This window comes from Oratosquilla oratoria, chromosome 44, assembly GCF_046742065.1.
Source record: "Oratosquilla oratoria isolate Oo_2021 chromosome 44, ASM4674206v1, whole genome shotgun sequence".
Lineage (NCBI taxonomy): Eukaryota > Metazoa > Arthropoda > Malacostraca > Stomatopoda > Squillidae > Oratosquilla > Oratosquilla oratoria.
The window spans coordinates 9,448,657-9,461,169 of NC_134820.1; the positions used below are offsets into that span (position 1 = coordinate 9,448,657).

At 40.7% G+C, this 12,513-nt stretch overlaps 1 protein-coding gene across 8 annotated transcripts in view; it reads left to right on the forward strand.

Moving 5' to 3' along the window:
- The window catches only part of LOC143022159 (uncharacterized), a 242,939-nt gene that overhangs the window by 48,138 nt on the left and 182,288 nt on the right, over positions 1-12,513 (forward strand). For all 8 annotated transcript variants that reach the window (XM_076180232.1, XM_076180229.1, XM_076180227.1 and 5 more), the window contains one exon: positions 690-762. In XM_076180232.1, coding sequence (XP_076036347.1) covers positions 690-762 — 73 coding nt within the window. The remainder of the gene's footprint in view (positions 1-689; positions 763-12,513) is intronic.

The window sequence follows — 12,513 nt, forward strand, 5'->3', positions numbered from 1 at the left end:
TAAGAGATCCAAAACTGAGCCCTAGGGAACACTAGTAACACAACCCTATTTGGATTTTATGCTGTTAATGGTGACCTGCTGTTTTCTGTCACTTATCCATGCTTTAATCCATTCAAACACTTTTCCTCCTATGCAGTAGGCTTTGATTTTATTTAGTAATTTCTGGTGGGGCACCTTGTCAAATGGTTTACTAAAGTCAAGGTAAATGACATCATAACTATCATTGTTATCTTTTTATCTGCTTTGCATATTTTCTTGAATGAATGAGGAAGGATTGCCATAAGATGGAGTGGTGGGGGTAAGCTAACTTCAGTTGTCAGGCCCTGCTATGGAAGAGCTGTGTTTTGTTGTATTGCCTCTGATATGAGTAGTGTGATAAGGACAGGGAGGCCCTTAATCTATGAGGAGCTAAGATGGGAGGGACAACAAATGGGTTTTGGATGGGTGTGGAACAAGAATAGAGTAGGTGTATGCTTTGACTTGATCAGCCCCCATATGAAGGGCCTCTTGGTATATGTGTGTATCTATTTATAGAAGAATATAAACTTCTCAAAAGTTTTATGCAAGCATATGTATGACATGGAAATATTTTCTTTATTCCTAGGAGTAAGAGGGCACATCATAAACAGTTATACTTCATAAGGTTGAGAAAGTGTAGGTTGATTAATTTTTGTTCATTTTTTTTCCAGTTTTGATGAGGAGACATTCAATATTAGTAGCCGTGTAAAGACACATGTAGACAAGACTTTGATAGAAGTAAAGGTGAGATACTTGTATATTTTCTTAGTAATGCACAATATTAATGGCAAAATCCACATGATAGAACTTTAATTGATGTGAGCACCAAATTATGCTCTCATCTACTGATAACTATGGACAATTTTTGTTATATCTGTTTATAGAACTTTATATGATGCTCTGGTAAGACTTCATTGTATGTTTTTAATTATCATTATCATTTGGGAGCATACACATGGATGTATGTCACTTCACTTATATACCATCATCAAATCTCTGCAGTTTCTCTTAACAAGCTCCCTTCCCATTCTAAATAACTTTCAGCAGGTTTGTTTGAATTGCCCCAGCCATGAGTTGTATGGGTGTCTCCTTTGCCTCCTTCATTGAGGATTGTCTTTTGCATAGGTAACCCCATAGATAATACCAATCAATCAATTCAATGTCTCTAGTGTCTTGCAGAAGACCTCCAGCCTTCAGTTAACCAGCAATAGCCTCCAAATGGGATCCTAAATCACTCAAGGGGGATAATTGTCATTGCCTAGGGATTGTTAGTGTGGGGCATTGTAGTATGAAGTGTTCTGTGGCCTCTATGTGGTGGCTGCATCTGGAGCAGTTTGAATTTGTTGGCAGGCCTTTTCTTTGTTGCCCTGAGCATAGGTGTGCCAATGTATTTACATAATTGTAGTATACAGGAAAGGAGCAATGCTTGTTGGGTCCTGTATCCTATTCTCTAATTTTCTATTGTACCTAGCCTAAAAATTTTATGTACAGTTCCAACTTAATCTATATCCCTGATTTCCAATTACACTATTTAGATTTAAACTTGTGTTTTGTTTGAGCTTAAGTTATATCACCTTCTATGCTATTCCATGTATTTATGTATCTATATGGAAATTACTTCATGTCCTTTAGACATATGATCCTTCTTAATTTGTTCTCATGACCTCGAGTCTCCCATCTTTAATCAGATCTCCTCTGTCAGTGTAGTCTATGCCCTTTAGTAACCTGAATACTTTAGTAATATCACCTCTTTCTCTTCAGTCTTTTAAAATTGGCAGAGCCAATGCCTTTAGTCTTTCTTCATATGTTTTATCTGGCAGGCTAGGGACCAATTTGGTTGCTGCCCTTTATATTCTCTCAATCTTGGTTATATCCTTCATTCTGTGTTGGGACCACTGACACATATCCAGTCTTAGATGGATCAGGGTTTCAAGGAGTTTTTTCATCATCTCTTCATCCATATAGTGAAATGCCACTGTAATCTTCTGCAGTAGTCTGTATGTCTCTCCCACAATCCTGCTGATATGTCTCTCAGGTGACAGATTGTCTTTTATCAACACTCCCAAGTCTTTCTCCTCTTTTGCTTTTATAACAGGTTCACTTCCCAAAGAATAGTTTCAAGATGGTATTTTGCCATTATTGCCCAATTCCAGCCTGTACTTTGCATTTTTTGGTATTGAACTTCATTTCGCATTCATGGCTCCATGCACAAATAGTCTAGATCTTTTTGCAATAGTCTCCTGTCCTCCTCATTTTTCACTCTTCTCATGATTTTTGCATCATTTCACAAACATGTTGGCATAGCTTGTTGTCCCTTCCATCATGTCATTGACATAGACAAGAAACATTATTGGTGCAAGCACTAAACCTTGTGGAATTCTGCTCATTGACATCTTATCCTTTACTACTGTCCTCATGCATTTTTCCTTCAAAAGATTTCATCCATTCTGGTAGTTTGCCTCTCAGTCCTCCAATGATCTCCAATTTCCTCAAAAGTTGTCTGTGAGGTACTTCATCAAATGCCTTGTCTAGGTCAAGGTACACACAGTCTACCTACCCCTCTCTCGCTCTCTCATTGTGCATCAATCACTTTTGAGTTAAAGCTTTAAAGCTTGACACTCACGACTTTCCAGATCTGAAACCAAACTGACTGTCTGTCAGAATGTTCATCTCTTCAAGATATTTGGTCCATCAATCTTTTACAATTCTTTCACATAATTTCACTATTGTGCTGATCAGTGATACTGGCCTATAATTTAGTGGTGTCTCCTTATGTCCACCTTTGTGAATTGGAGGAAAGGGAGACTTTTTGGGTAGATTTAAATGAGTGGATAGAGTTTTGGGAGAAATGTCAGTGTAGTGGTTTTGGGAGATCTCAGTGCTAGAATAGGAGATGAACCAATAGTTGGAGTGGTAAAATCATAATGGAGTGTTAATGGTGGAGATGTGTTTAGAAAGAGAATTGATGATAGCAAACACAGTGTTTAGGAAAAAATTAAGCATAAATACACATGGGAGAGGATGGTGGATGAAAGAGTGGTTGATTAGGCTTTAACCACTTCAGTACGGGACTTAAATCTCGCGGGCAGCAGCCAATGCCAGCCGTATGACGTCACGTAATAATATTCTTATCATAAAATATAGTCGCCGCTTATATCGATCGTTCTCTCTGTCACCCGCGAATTTTGAAAACCACAGAGAATGGGATTCAGGGCGCATTTGGGAGAATGTAAAAACACAGGGGCGACTACAATAAATATAATCAAGACGCTGATATGGCAGCGTCGCGAATCCACTTGCTCCTCATGACGCCTACGTGTGCGGCACCGTATGGAAGGGGTTAATGGACTATGTAGTGGTATCCAGGAGAAGAGTAGGAAGAGTTTTGGATATCCATGTTCTTAGAGGAAAGAGTCGGGAAATATGAGATACTTTTTTAGTGGAATGTAAGTTGTGAGTGGAGGATAGGTGGAGAAAGAAAAGGAGAGAAGGTTAGGAGGTGCTTAGAGTAAACTGTTTAGATGAGAAGGACAAGGAGCAGGAATACAAGAAGAAGCTGAGAGAAGTATGGGAGGTGGTGAAGGATAGAGCAAGGTAGGACTGGAGGAGGAATGGAGGTGCTTCAAGGAGGCAGTGACGAGGTGTGCAAAGATACAGGGTGATCAGGAATTTTTTTACACTTTTTTGGAAAGGTAAGAAATACATCATATCTTGGCCAAAAATTGATGTATTCTCAAAATTCAAAGTGCATCTCTTAGAGGATCTTTTGGCAAATGCAGCTCACTCAAAGAAGCTGCCCTGAGCCTCCACCATGGCCTCCAGGTGGGACTTGAACCTGCAGCATGTGGCCTTCACGGTGACCTTCGAGAGATGCCTGAACACTAGTTTGATCCTGGCAATCAGCTCGTCCTTGGTGTTGCAGGCACAATTGGTGTCTTTTTCAACTGTACCCCACACATAATAGTCCATGAGGTTGCAATCAGGTGAGTTGGGGGACCAGATGTTGGGACTGGTGAAGTTGTAGAAGTTCTCAGGCAGCCAATCATGGGTGTGTGACACAGAGCTAAGTCCTGCTGCCCCAGGTATGGTCTTTCTGCAGCCACCCTTTCCACCCAGCACTTGACAATAGTGGACAGCAATTCATTATAGGCACCTGAAGTGAGTCTGAGTCCCTCTTCAAAGATGTGGGGCAGCATGATGTGGCCATCGCTGGAAACACACCCAAAGACCATCACAGTTTGAGGGAACTTGGTCTTCATGAAATGTGGGACTTCATGCAAACTGTAGGCTAGCCACCTGTTGTTCTGCACATTTTGCAACGGGTCCTAGTAAAAGTTCTTCTCATCCGAGAAGAACCAGAGCATCCTCAGCTCAACTGGGTGTTTGACCTTGTTGGGGAGTTTCTTGGCTTTTGTAAGGCAGTTCTCTTGGGCTTTGGCGATGAGTAGTTGGCCCTTGCACCTCTTGTATGAGGAGTAGCGAAGATCCTCATTCAGTGCTTTCTTCATAGTCACCACTCCGATGCCCATCTCTCTCACCAAGGTCCACATGCCTTGCCTGGATCTTGCCGCACCTTTTTTTTTTTTTGCAGCTTCTCGATGAAGTTTGTTTTGGGGACAGAGTCAAAACACCTGATAGCCACTGCTTCCACATCACTGTCACAATTCTTCAGCTCACATCTAATGGCCTTCACAATATTCAAGGAGCACTAAGCTGCAGCTAAGATTTCTGAATTTTTTAATCAGGCACGAATCATCATGATGCAGGTCACTTTTCCAATATTCCTGTGCTTTCCAGTCATCCATGCTCTCTACTCTCACACCCACCAATAGTACACAGAATCAGCTATCTGTTACACTTTATTGCTATTAAATCCTTCAAATGGTTCTGAAATGACAGAAGATAAAATATGATCAAATTTATCCCAAACACCCTGTAGCGTGTAGAATAAGGAGGATGGCAGGGAATAGAAGGAAGGGAAATAGTGAGATGATGAACTGAAGAAGGTTGTAGAAGAGAAGAAGTGAGTACTCATGGACTGGCTGCAAAGTAGGATGAGAGAAACGTACGAGGTTAAAAAAGAGAGAGAGAGAGAAGTAAAACATAAGATAAATCAGGCAAAAAGAAGAGCAGATGTAAGATGGGGGAGTATGACAGAAAACTTTAAAAATAATGAAAAGATGTTTGTAGAAGAAGGTTGTAGAAGAGAAGAAGCGAGCTTTCACAGATTGGTTACAAAATAGGATGAGGGAGTCATATGAGAGGTACAAAGAAAAGAAAAGAGAAGTAAAGCAAAAGGTAAAGGTTGCAAAGAGGAGAGCAGATGCGAAATGGGGTAAGAGTATGACAGAAAATTTTGAAAGTAATGAAAAAATGTTTTGGAAAGAAATTAAGAGAAGAAGAGGAGGCGAATCAAGTAGAGAAGAAAAGGTAAAAGGTGCAGATGGAGAGATGATAATGGAAGAGAAGGCAGTAAGGGGAAGATGGGCAGAATATTCTAGGGAGTTGCTAAATGTGAAGGAGGATAGGGAAAGAAAGATAGCTGCAGTGGGAAATGCGAAGAAAATGAGAGTGATGAGTGAGGAGAATGGAGGAGAAATAAGGAAGGATGAAGTGAAGGCAGTTGTTAAGATGATGAAAGCAGGTAAGGCACCTGGTCTGGATGGATGCCATGCAGAATGTCTGAAAAAGGGAGGTACAGTGATGGTGGACTGGTTGGTGAGTTTATTTAATTTTTGCTGGAGAGAGGGTAGAGTGCCGGAGGACTGGAGGAGTGCCTGTATAGTTCCTCTTTACAAGGGAAAAGGGGACAAGTGTGAATGTAGTAGTTTCAGAGGGATTAGCTTGTTAAGTGTAGTTGGGAAGGCTTATGGGAGGATCTTGATTGAGAAGATTAGGAGAGGAAGAGAAGGAGTAATTGGTGAGGAACAGTGTGGATTTAGGACAGGTAGAGGTTGTGTAGATCAGATCTTTGTGATAAGACAGATATGTGAGAAAGCTATAGGAAAGGGGAAGGATGTTTTTGTGGGCTTTTATGGATCTGGAAAAGGCTTATGATAGGGTAGACAGAAAGGCACTGTGGGAGGTTATGCAGATATACGGGATAGGAGGAAAGCTTCTGGGAGCTGTCAAGAGTTTTTATGAGAGTAGTAGAGCTTGTGTCAGGATTGGAAATGGAGAGAGTGAGTGGTTTGAGGTAAAGGTGGGACTTTGTCAAGGATGCATTATGTCTCCCTGGCTGTTCAACTTATACATGGATGGGGTAGTGCGAGAGGTAAATGCAAGGGTAGTGGGCAAGGGATTGGAGATGGTTAAAGAAAATGGAGAAAAGTGGGAGGTGAGCCAGCTGTTGTTTGCAGACGACACTGCGCTTGTAGCAGGATCGGAGGAGGGATTGAGGAAGTTGGTGACAGAGTTTGGGAGAGTGTGTGATAGAAGAAAGCTAAAGATAAATGTGGGTAAAAGTAAGGTGATGAGATGTACAAGGGGTGAAAATGGCAGTAGACTGGAAGTGAGCATTAAGGGAGAGCGACTGGAGGAAGTGGATAGTTTTAGATATTTGGGTGCAAATGTGGCAGGAAAAGGTGGAGTGAAGGTGGAGGTAGAATGTAGATTGAGAGAAGCGAGTAAATGCCTTGGTGGATTAAAGAGTGTAATGAGGAATAGACATTTGGGAATGGATGCTAAGAGGAGACTGTATGAAGGAGTGATTGTGCCAACAGCACTGTATGGGGCAGAAACATGGAACATAAGAGAAGAAGAGAGAAGGAGTTTGAATGTGTTTGAGATGAGGTGTCTGAGAAGTATGATGGGGGTTACTAGGCTAGATAGAGTGAGAAATGAGGAGGTGAGGAGGAGAACAGGGGTGGAAAAGGAGCTGGGAGATAGGGTTGATGAAAGAATATTAGGATGTTTTGGACACATGGAAAGAATGCGTGACCAGACGTTTCGTCGCCGGACAATTCGTCGCCGGACAATTCGTCGACAGACACTTCGTCGAACAGACATTTCATCGCCGGACGATTCGTCGAATGGATGTTTCGTCGAACAGCCTTTTCGTCGAAAGAGTGTTAAACAGGCAACCAGGTATTTATGTAAATATTTGATAATAAATGATACTACAGGTAAACGTCGACTTACGATGGCCGCGACTTACGATTGTTCGACTTTACGATGACGACGACGACGACGACGATATGATAATTTAACCCCTTCCATACGGTGCCGCACACGTAGGCGTCATGAGGAGCAAGTGGATTCGTGACGCTGCCATATCGGCGTCTTGATTATATTTATTGTAGTCGCCCCTGTGTTTTTACATTCTCTCAAATGTGCCTGAATCCCATTCTCTGTGGTTTTCAAAATTCGCGGGTGAAAGAGAGAATGATCGATATAAGCGGTGACTATATTTTATGATGCGAGTATTATTACGTCACGTCGTACGGCTGGCATTGGCTGCTGCCCGCTAGATTTAAGTTCCGTACTGAAAATATATATTATAGTGTTTGAATATGGTAAAAAGGATAAAAATAATTAAATAAACTACTGTACATTTTTAATAGGCTATATTCAGTATCTCTGGTGGTTAATATACAGGTAGGCTAGGTACAGTGACCACGGAACAGTGATACACAAATTGGGGGTCGACTTACGATGAAATCGTCTTACGATGGCTCTATCGAAACCTAATGCCATCGTAAGTCGACGTTTACCTGTATTTGCCTAAAATACTTTAAAATATATAATGACTATATTCCCACATATTGAAGGACATTTTTCAACATTCTCAAAAAGATATTTATTAATTAGACATTCTACATCTATTCTTGAGGTAATTATTTCAAGATATGAATGATAATAAGGTGATAAATGATGATATCAGTACAATTTGATATATTTAAAGCAACTGGATATCAGCTAATATTGTTCGTCGGAAGATCAAAGTAAGGCAAACTTATTTATCATTCTTAAATCTAAATACACAATACATACTAGAAATATTCCCACATCTGGAAGGACATTTTTCAACATTCTCAAAATGATATTTATTAATTAGACATTCTACATCTATTCTTGAGGTAATTATTTCAAGATATGAATGATAATAAGGCCATGGAGTTCACTGTTACTAAACGTGGTGGAAGGAAACTACTGTACAATGGGTATGCTTATACAGTTGACAAAATGAGGGATAGCATTACCTATTGGAAATGCGAAGAAAAAAAGGGAGATGTGGAGGGCGACTTAAGACAGTGAATGATATACTACAAGGTACTCCACTGCCACATTCTCACCGACCAGATGCCAGTAGAACTGTGGTACTCAAGACAGTAGAGAAGATGAAGGAACGAGCCTAAAATACTGAAGAAATTACGAGTACTATAATTCAGAACTGCATATCTGATTTTCCCTTGGAAGCCACTGGATCTCTTCCCAAAAAAAGAAAGTCTTGGCAGAATGATTAAAAGACAAAGAAAATTCACAGATGGGAACAAAATAACTTAGGGTTTCGTTAAGAGGGGAGAGATTTGTTTTAGTCGAAGAGGAAGATATCGTTTTAATGGCAACTGACACTAATCTCGATTTATTAGCAAAAAGTATGCACTGGAGGATGTCATAGGCGTATTTAATGAATTAATGGCTTCATTAGATGAGGAAACAGATGAAGTCCTAGGAGAATTTCTCGTCTACTTTGAGACAACTTGGTTAGGTGCTGTACAAAGAGGAAGGCGACGCCGCCCAAGTTTTGATATCTCCTTATGGAATGTAAGAGAAAAGACCTTGCTAGGAATACCACACACAAATAATTCTGTTGAAGGTTGGCACCGCGCATTTCAACAAAGAATGTCAGTCGTCCATCCAAATTTATCTTGCCTTATGACCAAACTCAAAAAAGAGCAAAATGATTGGGAACTAACAATACAACAGGCTTCATGTGGTATTATGCCTAGAAACACTAAAAAGAAATACGCAATTGTTAATGAACGGTTGAAAAAACTCACGGATGACTATGCAAACAGAGATACACTAGAATACCTACAAGCCATTGCACATAATTTGTAAGTTTATATCTATTTTCATAAAATGTATTTTATATTTCAGTAGAACTAGTGCTAATACCTCAAATAAAAATGTTTAATAAATTTTCTATTGCGTTTTGTTTTGATATGTTAAAGTTCCTTTTAAAAAATTCTGAAGTAAAAGCTCTCTATATATATATATCATATATATAGAGATATTATATTATATATATATATATATTCTGAAGTAAAAGCTCTCTATATATATATATCATATATATAGAGATATTATATTATATATATATATATATATATATATATATATATATATATATATATATAGATAGATAGATAGAAATTGCCTTTATGCAACAAAACAATTGTTCGCGACGAAACGACCGTTCGACAAAAAGGGTGTTCGACTAAATGTCCATTCGACGAAGTGTCCGTCGACGAAGTGTCCGTCGACGAAGTGTCCGTCGACGAAGTGTCCATCGACGAATTGTCCGAGCACCGAAAGAATGAGTGAAGAAAGACTAGTAAAAGAGGTATGGAAGGCAGATGTGGAGGGAGTGAACATGAGGGGACGTCCTAGGATGAGGTAGATGGATGGGGTGAAGGGGGCTTTGGGGAAGAGGGGAATGTCTGTTGAGGAAGGACGGGAGAGGACAGAAGACAGGGATGAATGGAGAATGGTTGTATATGGATGATGTTGTGATTGCATGAGGTGGAATGGGCGGGGGTGGGTGGGGGGTGAGGTAGTATGTGTGAGCAAAATTTGACGCAGCCCGAAGGGATTTCTCCCCGTCCTCTCCTTTTATGCAATGGGGGGACGGAGAGGGGGGGTCGCCGATTTAATGAAGTGGCCTTGCTGTGGATGTGCTGTGTCTTGCAACACTGCTTCTGACCCAGGGCAGTGGACAAGGTGCAGGGATGACCCGTCATTCAGGAGGTGCTCAGATAAGAGGGAGGGTGGAGGGGTGTGGAGTGTATTCAGGGATGGAATGGGTGGAAATTATTTTATGCCTTTCCCTTTTTGGCTACCTCCCTTGTAAGGGAGAAAAAACCTTGGTATATGTATGTATATGTATGTATGTTTTTCTGCCCAGTTGACAATCTTGTTGATAACGAGTTGTAGTTTCCTTTCTGCTACAGGCATATAGGTAGCAGCAAAGGATATTGAGAGGTCATCTACATATAATGTGCTTAACCCCTTCCATACGGTGCCGCACACATAGGCGTCATGAGGAGCAAGTGGATTCGCGACGCTGCCATATCGGCGTCTTGATTATATTTATTGTAGTCGCCTCTGTGTTTTTACATTCTCCCAAATGCGCCCTGAATCCCATTCTCTGTGGTTTTCAAAATTCGCGGGTGAAAGAGAGAACGATCGATACAAGCCGTGACTATATTTTATGAAGCGAGTATTATTACGACACGTCATACGGCTGGCATTGGCTGCTGCCCGCGAGATTTAAGTCCCGTACTGAAGTGGTTAATACTTTATCTGGTATAATATTTGCTACCCTATTTATTGCCAAAGCAAAAAGTGTTACACTAAGTATACTCCCTTGTGAAACACCCTCTTCTTGGCATCTTTTATCTGATAGAGTATTACCAAATTTAACTTTAAAATATCTATGGGATAAAAATGCCTTAATATATAGGGGTAATTCTCCTCACAGACCACAATCATGAATGGTCTTAAGAATTCCATGTCTCCATGCAGTGTCATATGCCTTTTCTATATCAAAGAATACAGTTACATGATGTTGCTTTGAGGTGTATGCTTCACATATGGAGGTCTCCAGCTGTATTAGGACGTCTATTGTAGAATGCATTTTTCTAAATCCACATTGTAATGGTGATATGATATTATTATGCTCGAGATACTAGACAAGTCTTGTATTGACCATTTTCTCCATTATTTTGCCTAGACAGCAGGTTAAAACAGTGGGGCAGTAACTGGAAGCTGAATATGGGTCTTTTCCTGGCTTTAGAAAAGATAATTCAAAAGCTGTTTCCCATATGGTTGGATATTTGTGCTCCCGCCACAATCTATTTATAATACTGTACTTATCACAAAAAGTTTTGTATTCCTTGTACAGGAGTCCCTCAAATAATGCGGATTCGAATAACACGGATTCAATCATATACAGATTTTATTTCAAAACCATCTCAAATGTAGAGAACCGTTTTAAAATTCGCGCAGAGTCGGGCACGCATACGCACACATGCAGCAACATCGCAAACATTTGTGGTGACTGCTTTCTATTTTACCATATACAGTCGATCCCCATATAACGCGGTCATTATGTACACTGGGAACTGCTCAAACAAGGGTGTGGGGCGAGTGGATAGCCGTTGGTGGTTACCTGTGGTTACGTGTCAACCTCCGGGTACTGATGCAGGAGGGAGGGAGGGAGGGGAGGAGAGGGGGAGTAGGGGGTGGTAGGGGGGTAGCCAACCAGCTTTAGCTTGTCGCTTCCACCATCTGCGCTGTGCTATCGTGAAATTTTACCGCCCTAACCTGTTGAAGTGTAATGTTTCTTTCATTTGGAACACAACTAATAAGTCTGATAATGACTGCGCTTGTCGTGTCTTAATTTCTCTTATGAGGTTCTTGTTGTTACTGGCGGTGGTGGTTTGGGAGATCAAAAACAGACATATACATGCTTACACTCGTGTAGACACTTACACGTAGACACATGTTAGACAACCAGTGTATGTTGTGAATGCGCGTGCGTGTACACACAAATATGAACACAGACACACGCACGTAATGCTTTCTTGTACATGTGAACACAGACACATACATGCACGCACGCGCACACACACAATAGAGCAAAGAAGAGAGAGAGGAGATTTGATAACTATTTACAGAATCATGAAAGGCATAGAAATTACTGATAGAGAGAATCTGATAAAATGGGATGATAGAAATACAAGAGGACATGGAAAGAAAATCAGAAAGGACAGCAATAGAAGAGACCTGAAAAAGAACAGCTTTCCTCACAGAGTAATAGACAGTTGGAACAAGTTAGATGAGAAAGTGGTGTGTGCAAAAACAATACATGAATTTAAAAATAGTTTAGATAAAATGAGATATGAAGACGGGACACCACGAGCATAGCTCCCCTTCCCGTAAAATACAACTAGGTAAATACAACTAGGTAAATACACACACACACACACACACACTTCAACGAATGGACGGCTTAGAAGACGTTCTGAAGAAAACTGAAGTCTGTGGATCCCAACGCAAAGAGAAGTGCCTAGTGTTTTTACAGGGTGGGGGGGAAATTGCTCGTGGAGTAGTGGGAAAGTAGGGAAAGAGGAAAAGGGGAGGGATTACTGAGGGAAATGGAAGGAAATGAGGAGGGAGTAGACTTGGCCCAGGCAGACAAGCGAAAGGTAAACAAAAGACCCCCCGATCAGCTGAGCGATGATGAAATGTCTAATAAAAATGTAAAGA